We start from the raw sequence: 16,018 nt of genomic DNA, 5'->3' as shown, positions 1-16,018 counted from the left end.
TAGTATCAAGTAATTTGGAGTTGTGAGAATTCAGTTCCCAGGAAAGCACTACATTACCACCTCCCCAGACAGCAGAGAATGCCACCCACCCATGGGACACTTTATATGGTCGTAGTAATCAGGTACTTCGTTGGGGTCCACTGGGACTTGGAAGGGCCAGGCAGCTGTGTGGTTCTTGACCTGCAGGGAGGACACACACCAAAGAATAATTTACATCTATTCCAAACTAGTACAATTTTCAAATTATAATGAATGATCTTTACAGATCCTGAAAAGATTAAATTGTTTATCTCATCTATCCTAGAAACATCTACCTGGAATATTTTTTTTTCATGAGTATGAAAACTTACTGAATATTTGGAGAAAAATATATTTTAAAAGTATGTTGCTGAAATCTTAACGTTCCTGAATTTTTACAAAATGCAATTTGACAATTTTTTTCCAAGGGACATAAACCAAGCACTTATACATAACTATTGGACATTCTAGGATAAATTATGGACAAACTAGGATAAATTAAAATGTTAACACTGAACCACATTTAATTCACTCACTGGTTTGTCGATGCTGTTAGGGGCACATATATAAAGGTCTTGGAATGCATTTCTATTTTTCGTGTTGAATCTTAAGCTTGCTAAATGATTGTCTGCTCTACAATTACATTGTCAGGAACAGACCTAATCATATATCAAGGAGTACCTGTATTAGTGATACTGCTGACTACAAAACAAAGCACATCATTAACACCAGCACTTTCCTGCTACACAAGTCAGATTGTGAAACACGCACGATACATCACTCACTATTCTTAAAGAAATCAATTTATGTTAAGTACGTTGAGATCTCCCATTGATTGCTAAACGGATATATATATATATATATATATATATATATATATATATATATATATATATATATATATATATATATATATTAAAATAATAATTGGCAATGCTAAGCTTGTTGAAATCATCTCACTTAAAACATTGTAAAAGCAGTGGAAATCATTCATTAAGCGTGTAGTGATCACTTGTAGAAGTGGGCACTAACTATAACTTCCACAAATGCAAAGCTGTCTCCAGATTTACCACTCCTGCTGAGCAACTAAACCAATAAGGACAACTTGGAGCAAACAAACAAGAGTCAAGAGTCTCGGCCTGCCATCATTTTCATTAGTATTTAATGATCCAAATTAAAATTTTAAAGACGATGATTTCATTACTGCAAGCAGTGGTAGTGACTGAACTCTTTTAGCAGTGAGGATTAGTGCCTATGCTGTTAAAACTTGTTTATACTGAGTTAGGTCACCTGTGCAGTATGCTGCTCTGCTTGGTCTGTCATACCCTTGTCTTTCTAACTAACTGATTATTGCTTCAAAATTTATGAATATTTGACTCATTAAGATTAATAAAGATGATTTTGTTATATATATACCACAATACTTAACAATACTGCTCTCTAATATTGTCATGATCATAAGGTGACTGGTTACAGGTACAGGCCAGGTGGAGGGTGGTTATAAAGGCATGGGAATGACATATAGTGGAGGCAATCACTGGTACATCTGTGGACAGCTGGATCTCCAAGGGGACTACTCCGTATAAAAACAACTTTACTGTATCATACTGTGTTACCATGTTGTCTTTTATGTTCCATTATATTTGTTCACTTTCATCTACATTCTATCTTGTCTAACTGTGCTGAGTTTAGTTGTTGGAACACTCACAAGATCAGGGTACAGTTGTCATGTGTCTGAGGAGAAAACTTTGATGGGCTTTGATGTGAGGTGTGTATGGTTTGAGCCCAGGAGCTCAGAGGCAATGATAACCATAAAATAATGACTAAGGGGAACTTTACTATAACTATCTTGAGAGGCACTGATGCAATGACAGCATTTAGAGGCTCTTATAACATAAATGAGTTAATGAGTGGCAAGAGGACTAACATTGCACAAGAGAGTCTTCAGCATGCTGGTTAGGTACTCAGCCTCCTGGTGCTCCTGGCTTGGGGAGCGCACAGGCTTTGATGCAGGGGGTCCCTTCCATCCAGCCTCCCGGATCCCTGGTATGCTCTCTACTGGAATTTCTCGCACGCCATCCCTGAAGCATGTCAGTCCAGGGTGCACCTTCCGGATTTCACTCTGCTTCCTCTCAATGAGTTTTTTTATTATCTGTTGGTGAGTAAAGAGGTGATGGGAATGGCTGTATCTCAAAATAAGCTTCTTGATACTTGTGACTTGGAATTTTCACTGAAGGTAATAAATACATGAGTTCATACAACAAACAAAGATTATGAAAAAGAATTAGTACAGAACAGTAACAATTATAAAAAAAATTGTTTACACACACAGTTGATGAATAGTCATTGTCATCACTGAGTACGATGGTGGGAACAGTGTATTGTAGCAGCTGCAATGGACCTTACTCCTCACCAAACTCACATAGCTATGTACGGTAACAGCAGCATCTTTAGCCAGCACCTTTCACTAAACTAGTATCCAGAGCAGCAACAAGCTCATTCCCCAACATAGTGTTAGTTATGCAACTCTGCACTGATGCAGCCCATCCACTGTTAGGCTTTTAAACCTCTATGTTTAAGTATGACTGAATCAAAGTGAGAGTACTGCATGTTAGTGGTGAGCTGACTGTACTTGTAGCACTTGAATCACTGACATACACAATATACACATGTGTGAGGAAGGCAAGGTTGACCACCCACCTCTTTCTGTCTCCTGATGACAGCTGTGAACTCTGTGTATACAATATTGGGGTTGAGTTCACAGCCCATGAGTGTGGCACCTTCATAGTCTTTAATGTATCCCTGATACACTGAACGGGCCAGCTGTATGTCCTTGCTGAATCCTTGCTTCTTGAAGTATCCTGGACATAAAAAAAAACTTAGTGGCACTCCATCTTTGTCAAATGGCATCTTACAAATGAGAAGTCATGTTGAAAACTTCCTGAGAATTAACACGTGGGAAGTTAACAGGTATTTCACTTTGCAGTCAAAAAAATGAGTATAAAAGACAAGAAGTTTGACAGTGTGGAGAGTGTGGAGCTACCAGTATGTTGCTTAAGGTGAGGCTTGCTATTCCACATCATTGATCTGAATTCCTGCTTTTCTTGTGAATTATGACCGTGGTAATGAGAGGAACTCACACAACCAAAACAAGACATCCCATGTAAGGCAAAAAATGTGTTATATATAAAGGAGGGAGGAATTTAATGCAACTTATAATAGGTATTAAAACTAATGAAAATAATAAAAATTAAATAAATAAATGGTGAAAGAAATGGCATCCAAAAGGAACAAGATATTATTTCTTGGAGCTTTATGCCAACCTGCTCAGAGCAGTGCAAATACTAACCAATGGCAAATTCATCTGCAAACGTCAGGAAGTGGAGGACATTGTTTTTAACGTGGTAATCCTTGAGGTGGTTCATCATGTGTGTGCCGTAACCTTTCACTTGTTCATTAGAAGTGACGGCACAGAACACAATCTCGGTGAAGCCCTGCGTGGCAAACATCCGGAAGCAGATCCCTCCAATAGGACGGTTGTCCTTAATGAGGGCCAGAGTGCGATGCTTCCTGATGGTGCAGGAGGGAAGATATCATTAACATTTTTTCATTATAAAATAAATAAAGATTGATTACTGATGATTCCATACTTTGTAAACCCACTAGCAATTTTTTTCTCTTCAAATGAAATTAACAGTGACTCATGAAGTTCATCATGACAGTCATCACCAAGCCTTAGTTTCTGCAACAGTGAAGAGAGAAAGAGTGAACTCACGGGTCAAAGACGAGACGTGTGATGTAGTCCTTGGGCATTCTGGGCAGCTGATGGGAGAACACATTCTGCAGACCAATGAGCCACAACATGGTCTGCTTGGATACCTTTTGGGTCAGTGAGTTGCCTATTACATGGAACTCTATGTTACCCTTGCGCTCCTCCAGCTGAAATCAAGAGACAAATAGTAGTAAAGTATTGTACAGCATTGCAAGTATATTTGTAATTTATGTACAGAGATGGAAGAAAACTGCTGCTTAAAATAATGATGCATCATATTTGGGTGGCAACTTCTTACCTTAGCTGCCTCATCCCTTGCTGCATTCTCTGAGAAGAGTACCTCCGGCCCAACCATCTTCCTGGGGTCAGTGATGGTAGCCACAACTTCTGCCACCATATCCTCTCCAAGATCCTCAGATTCCAGCTTCATCCTCTTACTGCTGTTGCTGTTGTTGCTAGTGGTGGTGGTGCTACTGCTGCTACTGCTGCTGCTACTATTATTGCTGTTCTCACAAACATCGTCCCCTTCACGCTTTTCTCCTCGGCTGCTGGTAGATCATACATTGTGGAGAAAAGTCTGGAGAATTTTTCTCAAACTCTAGTTCTAAGCACTCAAAAATATCTTTTACATGAGTTTCTGACTGAACACAAGGACAAAAAGTTTAATGCTGTATACAAAATCTGGGCAGCGATGCTGATAGGTTAAAGCAAAAGTGAGTATAATCAAAGTAACAGGGACTTTAATGGAGTTGGTAAATCAATTTTTGGATGGACTCATTAAGAGGATTTGGAATGAAGTAGTTTACATGGACTTCAAACAAACCTTGAAAAGCCAACATAAAGCAAGTATGCATGGAGCTCTTCAAAATAAAGCTAGTGATATAGAGCATAGAGGTTACAGAACACCACCATGCATGCCCCGACTGACTCACCTCTCCTCCAGGCGAGCTCGGCGGGTGGCAGCAGGTGTGAGGTTCACCGTGGTGTACTGGCCTTCTCCTGGAGGAACCGTTAGTCTCTCAAACTCACCACGTGTCACTCCACTTCCTCCTGAGTGATAGGAAAATAAGAATGAGTTTTCTCCTATGACTGAGTTAAGTGACTTTTGAAATGCATATCACTAGTTAATTCTATACCAAGCTTCTCTCTTCCATAATAATGAATAAACAAAGATGCAGGAGGAATTTACAATGTTGTCAATGGCTGAGAGGAATTAAAGAAAGCAAAAGGCTGCAAACCACTACGGAAGAAATACATCACAGCAGCAAAGGGCCAGGCTCGGCGGAGATCAGCGTTATCCTCTCAAATTATAGTGCAAGACTCAAAATTTTAAATGAAATCTAAAACAATGCAACAGTCACAAGGATCAGGATGAGGCAACGCACCCGAGGCTCTCTCAGTGGCCTGTGCATGGAGGTGTGGTGGCAGCTGTGGGCGGTAGTCAGCATCCCATATAGGGGAGGAGTTTGAGTACACCTCTTCCTCCAACATGGAAAGGAATCTGAGAGAAAAAAAAAGTTAATTATTTATTCTCAATACCGTAAATATAGTATGACATCATCTTCCTTTCTGCAATGAACCTGTAACTCTTCTGAAGGAGAGTAACTGGCCTGTGCTGGCCTTGCTCACCTCAAGGGCTGGGTTGTCAGGATGCATTCTACCACTCTTGACATTTAAAGTCATTTTACCTCTTCAACTTTCATTCTTTCCCTCAGTCCACCACTTGTCACACAATATTCATCATACAGTGACATGGCATCATTCTCATCTTCATCCACTTTAACCTGCAGACACTGTTCTCCACTTGCCAGGTTTCACTAGCACAGATCCTTCCACCCTCACACACACATAGATACAGTACACACACCTTGGGAAGTGGTTCAGTAAGAGCAGCTTCTTCTCTGGTGGCATCTTGTCCTTCTCAGCTCGGAACTTGTCCAGCAGCTGCTTGCGTAAGGTATGGAACACTGCCCGGAGAAAAGTGCGGCCAAATATGGCTGTGGTTTCGTGATGGGGGAGGGAGTCGCACAGCTGGGGCACGTAGCTGAAGCAAAGCCATCTGGAAAAGGAAAGTCCCATATTTATATGCATTTACGTGGAAGTAAAAGCTCTACACTATCTCAAAAGAAAACCAGTTTGATGATTAAAGCTGCTGTCATACTGTTATGCTTCCCATTTAATGCCAAACTATTGAGAAAATAATAAAAGATCATATCAACAAAGGATAAAATATCACCAATTTTCTCATTCTTAAATCTTTGACTCTTATTGCTCAATGTAAGCACACACATCTCTTCATCAGCAAATGCAAACTTTTAATAAGATCAAAAGTTTCTCTGATGGTTATGTCCCTCACCACAGCGGCTCAGGACCGAGGTGTGTTGGCAGTGTTGCTATGTTACAGTTACAATTCTAGCTTTATCTCTTGGCTGTTCTTGGCAAGTTGAACAGAGCTAAGGCATGCAAGAAGACCAAGTTGTCTCCAGTGAGCCATTATTTTAAAACCAGACCTCATGATTGTGAGCTGAACATGCTGGCCAGTACATCACCGGCCCACTCTGTGATCCTGTGATTTGCATCCATTCAGGTACAATTTTTTTTCCATTTTTAACATTTGGAAATCAGAAATAAACTTATTTCAATATGACCAACCTGGTATAGTTGACTTTGTAAGCTGAGCTCTCCTCTGGAGTGGTGTGGGCACGGCGAGCAGAGGGTGTCTCTAGTCGCCAGTGGTTGAGGCAGTGAAGAAACATCTTGGCAAGGTCACTCATCATTTGAAAGTCCTGGAAATACCATGAAATATTAATATTCTTAAAAACTATTGACGAAACATATGTTTACTCTCTGTCTTTCATGGAATAGATAATAAGGAAAGCAAAAACTGACAGACAAAAGAAAGATGAGGATGAAAGTTATGTTTTTGTCAAGGAAGACAGCACTTACCTTCTGCTGCAGGCGGTTAAACTTATGGAAGACAAAGTTGGTGACACCCTTGAAGATGGAGGGCCGCTCAAAGGGTGGTGTTCCCAGAGGCACTTCCACAGTTGGGGGCGTCACTTGAAGGATACACTTCCGCAGCCGTCGGAACAGGTACGAGTACACCTGCACACCACACAAACACGGTCATTGCTTCAGGACTCTTCCCAACAAACTTTTATGCTCAAAACTACAACCGCACACATTTCTCATCCTATGACCAGCTATCAGTGCAAACAAATCTCTTTTACTGTAAACAAAATCCCTCTTTAGCACATACCTTTCAATAACTTCCCCCTCTATCCTTTCAACATCCTCAGTTGCCTGGGCAGCTGTGCCAGACACACACACACACACACACACACACACACACACACACACACACACACACCTGCTTGGTGTCAGGGTCCTCCTCCCGATGGACACAGATGAAGAGGTTCTCCACATCCACCACAATGGAGAGCAGGCGGTCAAGGTCGTCGTCACTGGCAGACTCGAGGTGGCTGACATGTTTACCTGACAAGAAGGAAAATTGAAATGGTTGCCTATACAAGTAAGCCATTTATTGGGCAGGCCATTAAGACATTAAAAGCAAAGCGTTTAAGGACTGAAGGCCACGTACTCAGCATGTGGGAGCAGCTGCGGCAGGGCTGTGATGGGGGTGCTGCTGGCTGTGGTGTGTCTGGTCGGGCAGGATGGGTTGGGGGAGTCGGGTTTTTCCACCCATTGCACTTGCAATTCTCATCACCCTGGTGAAGAAAACTATTATTATAGCATTTGAGTGAAACATGACAATGATACATCTTAACAAGAAAGTCTAGTCTAGACTATAGTAGGTAGGTAACCTGTACGAATCAGTGAAATCTGAACTATTCTTATTCTTTCTTGCTTAATGGGTGAGATGTGGACCTCTACTAGTGAGCAGGTTATGAAATGATGTCAGGTAAATAGTGCTGCAATACTATGAGTGTCAGTAGAGGCAGTGCAAACCAAAGCAGCAGCTTAACCTTGAAACTTAACAAATGTAATGAATAAGAGGAATCTATATAGGACTGGCAGCACTGTGAGGGACTAACACAGTAACACCTGTTCACAGACTAATCCTGGTGCAGTACAAACAAGCCTAATGTCTGTACCAGTCTGGCTGTGCTCAAAGAGGGCAGAACATGGATTTCCTTTACTGACTGTAGTGTCTTAACAACAGAAACACGGGTTCAAAGGCAGCAGTCAGTAACACTCACTTTACACGCTGAGTAAATGGCCAGCTTCTCCAGCTTCTTGTCCCTCGGCCATGCTCGAACTTGTGCCTTCTTCTGCTGGATACGCTGTACATTGCTTACTCTTCCAGCCCCCTCTGCTGCCCCTCCACCTGCTGCTGCTGCAGCCACTGTTGCCTGTGATCCTCCAGCTGGAAGGGAGCCTACACTCCCACCTGCCCCGGCTGCAGTCATGGGTGCCTGTGCAGGATTGTGCTGTTGCTGTTGTTGATGGGGACTAGTGCCAGCTGCTGCTATTGCTGCTGCAGTTGCTGCAACTCCTCCGCCTCCACTCAAATTTCCACTCTCCCTTGAGGCCATCACTGAAAATACACAAAAACAAGTCTTAGTGATGTACTTGGTGCCACCCACAGGTTAGGGCTGTGTGCTCAGAGGAAAGACGTGTGGATGTGTGCGTGTGAGTGTTCGTCGATTCCTTCGTGTACAGTACTTAAAGAAATGTGATAATCCATCTAGTTACAGAATTACTGTCTAAGAGACGAGTGGGAGGTTTTATAATACTTGATAAATGGGAATTATAATAATATAGATATTTTCTTTACCTTTATACTAATGAGTGATTATCATGCTTGCCCTTGAACTAATATCAGTAGAAAATAATCCCAATTATGAAATTTGGCATTTTTTCTCTTTCACCATAATCAACATGGCTTTTCTTACCTTCTCATCATGTAGAGCTTCTTATTCCCAGTAATTTGAGCCCATACATACTCACTGCAAATTGTTTATAATGCTGACAACAACTCTTAAAGTATACCATGTTTCGGGGAACCTAACGCACTGGAACACCTATGTGTGTGTGATGGACTGCCGGGCACTGAGGAATACCATTAGGTGTGTTCGTTCATGTGTGTGTGTATCATCACATTATTTGTGCATGCATGAAATCAGTGACAGCGTTTGGTTCTTTTATTTGAGCATGCAAACACTGGCCAATAAAAATAATGTAGAATAAATCTAGCCAAGCAGAGCAGTTTGTGGAGAGAAAAGACTCAATCTGAATCAGTCTATGGACGATGTCTGTCTGGGCAGGGTGTCGCCTTGATCATTGGCAGATTTTACAAAAAAGAAATAAGGTAATGACTTCCCATTCATTTCTTAGCATTGTTAGTCAGGTTAGGATAGTCTGTTTTGGTTACATCAATGGATTAAAGTCATCTGTTCTGGGGAAGACGCATCAGCAGTGCATGTTGCCTCAACTAGTTTACGTTAATTAGGTTAGAAAAGGTTAAAGTTAGGGTTAGGTTAGGTTAGGTTAAATAGATACGTTTCGATGTGTTGGCTTGGGCAGTGGTGAGCAGCAGTGGCAGCAAGTACTCTCCACAGCAGTAACACTCAAAATTTTGAAGTGTTACTTTTGTGGTAATTTGTGATAATCAAACCATTTTCTTCTGGTACATTTTGGTCTGTTTTGTAATAACTTTTATTTTGCTTTCATCGCAACACAGTACTTTCTGCAAGGTAGACTGTGTTGTTATAGGGAAGGCAGGGAGGAGGGGGAGTATTTAAAAAGTACCGATTTGCAACAAAACAGACAAAACAAAGTGCAGATTCATTCAAGACAGGCCAAAAACTGCCAGAAAAAATAGTTTCATCCTAAAGTGAGGGTATGGTGAAAAACTGTAAATTTACCCCAAACTTAACCAAACAACCTAAATGAACTTATTTCTGTGATGTATATCGGGTTCAAATGACCCACAAAGAGAAGCTCTGTTTGATGGTAAGGGCAGGATATTCATCACAAACTTGGAGACACTACACTAATAATACACATAAATTGAACCCCTTGAGTACCATGACTCATTTTTATATTCATTCTGGTTATCTTTTGAAGATTTTATGTAGCTTCTGAAACTCGTGTGGATAATTAAAATAGTGAAGACTGTGGCCTTTAATCTTCTTACTTCCATAGAGCCTTCGTAATGTCAATAAAATGGTCTAATCATACACAAAACTTACGGTAAAAAATGTGTACAAGTACTGACAGTGTTAAAATCAAGAAATTGTGCCCGTGTTTACGCAGAGCTTCCCAGAGCCTCCTTACCTCCTTAGAGCTCACTTTCCACTAAGGTCAGATTAAATTTGGAAATGCCTTCAACCAACGGACCTCAGGGGAGTATGTGGCGCTGCAGGGCTGTGAGTGAAGTTATGGGCGCTAGGTGAGGTGTGAGGTGAAATATGGTCTGAACTACCCATCTGACATTTCTTTTAGATTAACCCCCTTTAGTACTGGGACACATTATTACCTTGAGATTTGTGTACAATTAGACCATTTTATTGACATTACGAAGGGTCTATGGAGGTCATATGATTAATGGTCACAGTCATCGCAATGTTAATTCCCCATGTCAGTTTCCGAAGCTGTATAAAATCACCAAATAGTCACCAGAATGGAAATGAAGACACATCATGGTACTCAAGTGGTTAAATGGCCTTTGTGTCTCCCCTGCAGGGCACCAGTGACCCACAAGGCAACGCAAGACTCCCAGGACGGTGATACTGACGGGGACGTGGTACAGCAAAGGTGGTGACAACTTTTGATGATTGAAAGCAAATACAAATTAACCAAGAATCAAAGAGTCTGCTGGAAATCCTAACACGATATTCCGGCGCATTACAATCACGGGCAACCACTTCAGCTCCAGGCACACACGTATTGGTGCCTGGCATTACTGTGCGAGATGAGCCTATACATTACCAGCATTGGCCCCCTGAGAGCCATGGCAGCACAGCACTGGCCACTGGGTGACGCCTGGTAAAGCTGAGCGGGAGCGAGGGACTGATGAGCCGCCGCCTTATTTACCCCGCCTGCACCATCTCGCCTGCAGGATTGCCCTCCTTATTCACTCTTATTGCTCAACAACGTAACTGTTCATCCATAATCAAGAAAATAACTATTTCCAAATATTCAACCTGAGTATTTTGACATATATTAGGGAAAAAAGGCTCACTGGATGATGATACAGTAGTAAATTAAGATATGCCATTGTTTCACTCAAGCTATTGATGTTTTAGCTTATTTGTTACATTAAAATCGTTGTTTTCATTCATACCAAACACGGAATAATATGTTTTTCATAGTTATCAGAATTTCTATTCCAGTTCTGAACACATCGTGTGCACTATATGGGTACACAACGATATTGCTATACAAAATGGTGCCATGGTGAACTTCAGTTTGAAATAATAATTTTTGTGTAATACAGAATGACTAAATCATTATTAGTACCAGAGTTCAGGCTGCAACTGTAATTTTTTTTTCAGGTGCGACTTTGCCCCCGGATGTGGCGACACTACAGACACGCACACCCCAATGGTTGATCATAATGCAAATTCAACTCGTGCAATACATTACGGAACTTTGTGTACAATTAGTTTACTTGAAAAGATTTCATTATTAGTTTTCATTTACTGCAGATGAGAACACACACACACACTCACACACACACACACACACACACACACACGGTGGTTAGAGCGCTGGTTTCACAAGCCAGAGGACCGGGGTTCGATTCCCCGGCCGGGTGGAGATATTTGGGTGTGTCTCCTTTCACGTGCAGCCCCTGTTCACCTAGCAGTGAGTAGGTACGGGATGTAAATCGAGGAGTTGTGACCTTGTTGTCCCGGTGTGTGGTGTGTGCCTGGTCTCAGGCCTATCCGAAGATCGGAAATAATGAGCTCTGAGCTCGTTCCGTAGGGTAACGTCTGGCAGTCTCGTCAGACTGCAGCAGATCAAACAGTGAATCACACACACACACACACCTTTATACTCCCTAAGCTCTTGTACGCCTCCCCAGCGTGGTCCTCCTCCCTGAACCTCACACAACGACAACAGCTGGAGAGGGTTCAGAGGAGGGCGTTCAGGGTCATCCTTGGGCCTGCCTACAGGTCCTATGAGGACGCCCTGACCTGTTTGAGTCTGCCGAGGCTGGCCACAAGACACCAGGAAGCCTTGGAAAAATTTGGGGAAGGGCTGCTGCATCATTCACGTCTCCGTCACCTGCTACCCCCAGGCGTGCTTCTCCCTGCCCGCGCCACTCGACACCAGAATCGCGTGGTGCCCTTAAGAGCACCGCGCACTGACTGGTACCACCTTAGCGCGGTGCCCACTATGGTGCGAGCCATAAATAAATAAATCAATAAGTAAATTCTTGGTTAAGTTAGATCCATAGTTAGGTTAAGCATTTCATTGTTTTAATGTCCTCCCCCCTCCCTGTATATTTTCAGTGTAAATTTTTTGTTGCACTGCCAAACTAATAAACCGTATATTATTATTATTATTATTATTATTATTATTATTATTATTATTACACACACACACACACACACACACACACACACACACACACACACAAATTTACAAGGGGCGAAATCAGAAAATGCTTCCCTGGAAAGTAATAAAAATGTGAGGTTACACTCAGATTAGGTATAATACACTTGTTTATTATTCATACATATGTATGCTATTACATACATGAACTTAGAATCAATATTTTGCGGGCAGTCACCCTGCTCGCCCTCTATCACTACCTACGTCACTGCACGGGCACACACACGCACACACACACGCACGCTCGACTCACAATCGAGAGGGCCGGGTCCGAGTCCCGGGGCGGCGAGGCAAATGGGCAAGTCTCTTAATGTGTGGCCCCTGTTCACCTAGCAGTAAATAGGTACGGGATATAACTCGAGGGGTTGTGGCCTCGCTTTCCCGGTGTGTGGAGTGTGTTGTGGTCTCAGTCCTACCCGAAGATCGGTCTATGAGCTCTGAGCTCGCTCCGTAATGGGGAAGACTGGCTGGGTGACCAGCAGACGACCGTGTTGGTGAATTACACACACACACACACACACACACACACACACACACACACACACACACACCACCTGTACAACATGCAACGTACAACGTAACAATGTACAACGTACAACGTAAGACGAAGCAACACACACACACACACACACCACCTGTACAACGTAAGACAGAGCAACACACACACACACACACACACACACACACACACACACCACCTGTACAACGTAAGACAGAGCAACACATACACACACGCCCGGTAGCTCACTGGTTAGAGCGCTGGCTTCACAAGCCAGAGGACCGGGGTTCGATTCTCCGGCCGGGTGGAGATATTTGGGTGTGTCTCCTTTCACGTGTAGCCCCTGTTCACCCTGTTCACCTAGCAGTGAGTAGGTACGGGATGTAAATCGAGGAGTTGTGACCTTGTTGTCCTGGTGTGGTGTGTGTGCCTGGTCTCAGGCCTATCCGAAGATCGGAAATAATGAGCTCTGAGCTCGTTCCGTAGGGTAACGTCTGGCTGTCTCGTCAGAGACAGCAGCAGATCAAACAGTGAAACACACACACACACATCCACATCGAGCGTAGAGGAAGGGGCCATGTCTGGGTCTGGGTTTGGGTCCAGGAATGATAGTCGATGCAGGAAGCAGGTTAGTAAACAAATATGAAGTAGCCAGAAGCTTGTGGGAACGGATGACAGTACCGTATTGCTTGTATTGGTCTGAAATTTCCTATTGTCGGGAGGGAGATCTAGGTAAATTAGGGAAAGCCCCAAAACTAGTATGGAAATGGGGTCTAGTGGTACCTCGCAGTACTGCTTTAGAAGCTAACAATGGAGAGATGGGCCGGAGCCCTTTCAGGGCGAGTGTGATCAAAGGTAAGATGAACTTCTTAAAGAAGATGGCTCGTGTCGTCTTCTTTAATTTAACCTCCTTGGTTTCACCTTATCTCAGGCGACGGGGGTAGAACTGTGCTCATGGTGTATGCATTGAAAGGGACACTAAAGTAAACATTGTCTTTCTTTAACCACAGTTTTACCTCGTCGTCGCCGCCTCCGTCGCCGCCATCGCGAAAGGAAGGCTGCTTCATCAAGTAGTACAAAACCTCACGTCTCACCGAAGGAATATAGAGGGAAATAGTAGTTGGGGTTTTAGTTTTGAAGGACAGCTGCCTTGCTCCCAGCTCTCAGCCACGAGTAGATTTATCTAGAGAAAACGTTTCCAAGAGTAACTTAGATACTTCACCACCACCTCAAACCCATCCACCATATCTTTTCTCTTTATGATTTAAGGTTGAAAATATTTAGCAAATTTCTAGAACTACATCATAATCCCCCCGTCCTGCAAACAAGCGCCACATGGGAGTATGGGATGTGCTTTACGGTGGCTGAGATTAACTGACAAAATTTAGTGATACCGCCTAAAAAATCAAAATCAACAGGGTTAAGGATGTTCGCTAGACATATAGGGAATGATTACCAATATATGGATATAATTTGTAAACAAAACGTATCGGCTAATTTCGTCACCCATATTCAGAAATCCAAGGCGGGGCCAGGCACTGCCTCGGCATCCTTCACTCCCCTTGCTGAGATATCAATCTAAGCTATCCTACTCCATAGCATGCTATTAATCAAACCTGGATCCTCCTCAGGGATAATGTTCTAACCTAACCTAAACCTTAAATTGACCTACGCCAGTGGTATTCATTGCGCGGCTCGCGAGCCGATGACTCAATTTACGGGTCTCAAAAAAAAAAAAAAAATAAATAAATAAATGAATAAAAGCAAAAAAGCAGACTTCTACTCATCACAACATTGAGTAAGTTTGGTCTTTATTTTGCTCTTAATGACAAGATATATAGGCTAATATTACCATGTCTAATTGATCTTATTTACTATATTGCACTAGCAGCCCAGTACTACTTCATTTAGCTGAGTTATGCTAGCTTGCACTAGCTGCGGCTCTCTCAATGAATGTGTTTAACCTAAGTGGCTCCCTTGCAAAAATTAGTGAATAACACTGACCTACGCTGTAGCGGCATCTGACCGCCGCTTGTCTGTGTCCAACCCAGAAAGTTTTCGGGCACCGCCAAACACCTTCTTGTTTCCACGATAATTGCACTCCAGTTGGCAGGCGGTGCACTTCATAGTACTTGGAATAACACTGCGAGATTTTTAAAAAATGTTGAAAAATAAAAAAAATATATACAATACCTTCAACATTATTCAGCCTTTACAGCAGGACGTGGCGAGAGAGTGTTAGAGTACTGCATCATGGCGGACAGTCAGCCTTCACACACGCACACATAGAGATCCTTTTGATTGGTTGATATTTCCCTCTAATTTTTCATTGGCTGTGAAGAACTTACCGCGCACGCGTACTTCCGATCAAGTTTCGAGAATCGCGCTCGAACAAACAATTTCTCGAGCACCGGAGATTCGAAACAATACCGAATGACTATGGCAGTCAAGGACTTATGTCATTATTCTTATAACACACAAAAAAACACGAACACCTCCAAATATACTAATGATGTATGAAGAAAACTGGGAGAGATAAAGCTAAGTAAGATTTTGAGGTAGAAAGTTGTATGGTATGAGTTTCAGAGAGAGAGAGAGAGAGAGAGAGAGAGAGAGAGATGACGAGGACGGAGTACAGTATACGAAATGTCAAATACGGATGAGAACGGACAATTGCATCACTTTATAGGCACCAAGAGGCAAGGTGAGGTGATGTTGTTGTACGGCTTACGTCACATCTGGCTCTCTCAACACAACCGTCTCTTGCGCAATGCCTCCACTGATAAACTAATTCAATGTTAAGCCACGGAGGACAAATTAAAATCCTGCTGATTCGACACAAGGGACCATAAATGATTCTTAACCACTTTCAATCCTGGGACACATTTTTACCTCGAGGTTCTTTGTAAGATCAGACTACTTTGATGACATTAGGAAGGGTTTATGGAGGTCAGAAGATTAAAGGCCTCAGTCTTCATATACTTAACTCCCCCCCTCCCACATGAGTTTCTGAAGCTATATAAAATGACCAAATAGTTAGCAGAATGACGTGACTATGGAAACGCGTCATGGTACTGAAGGGGTTAAACACTTCTGGGCTGCACCTCCACCACTTTCTAAATGCTGCAGTTTGTCAGACTGAT

General features: G+C 42.5%; 1 protein-coding gene across 4 annotated transcripts in view; it reads right to left on the bottom strand.

Annotated features, from left to right (window-relative positions):
• Positions 1 to 15,200, bottom strand: part of LOC123507097 (histone acetyltransferase KAT2A-like) — a 20,541-nt gene extending 5,341 nt beyond the window's left edge. For 2 of the 4 annotated variants that reach the window (XM_045259661.1, XM_045259664.1), the window contains exons 1-15: positions 10,745 to 10,901; positions 8,011 to 8,348; positions 7,392 to 7,518; positions 7,161 to 7,285; positions 6,737 to 6,895; positions 6,443 to 6,576; positions 5,658 to 5,849; positions 5,176 to 5,291; positions 4,723 to 4,840; positions 4,089 to 4,338; positions 3,794 to 3,957; positions 3,368 to 3,588; positions 2,719 to 2,879; positions 1,946 to 2,170; positions 90 to 180 (exon numbers count right to left, since the gene is read on the bottom strand). In XM_045259661.1, the coding sequence (XP_045115596.1) occupies positions 90 to 180; positions 1,946 to 2,170; positions 2,719 to 2,879; positions 3,368 to 3,588; positions 3,794 to 3,957; positions 4,089 to 4,338; positions 4,723 to 4,840; positions 5,176 to 5,291; positions 5,658 to 5,849; positions 6,443 to 6,576; positions 6,737 to 6,895; positions 7,161 to 7,285; positions 7,392 to 7,518; positions 8,011 to 8,346 (2,419 nt within the window). In that variant the 5' untranslated portion in view covers positions 8,347 to 8,348; positions 10,745 to 10,901. Of the gene's footprint in view, positions 1 to 89; positions 181 to 1,945; positions 2,171 to 2,718; positions 2,880 to 3,367; positions 3,589 to 3,793; positions 3,958 to 4,088; positions 4,339 to 4,722; positions 4,841 to 5,175; positions 5,292 to 5,657; positions 5,850 to 6,442; positions 6,577 to 6,736; positions 6,896 to 7,160; positions 7,286 to 7,391; positions 7,519 to 8,010; positions 8,349 to 10,744; positions 10,902 to 15,068 lie in introns of those variants that run through there. The other 2 variants (XM_045259662.1, XM_045259663.1) reach the window with 2 other exon arrangements.
• Between the last annotated feature and the right edge of the window lie 818 nt (positions 15,201 to 16,018).

The sequence above is a fragment of the Portunus trituberculatus genome, chromosome 21 (assembly GCF_017591435.1).
Source record: "Portunus trituberculatus isolate SZX2019 chromosome 21, ASM1759143v1, whole genome shotgun sequence".
In the NCBI taxonomy this organism is placed as follows: domain Eukaryota; kingdom Metazoa; phylum Arthropoda; class Malacostraca; order Decapoda; family Portunidae; genus Portunus; species Portunus trituberculatus.
The sequence above is the reverse complement of the archived record's forward strand: the minus strand, read 5'-3'. Positions and strand labels throughout refer to the sequence as shown.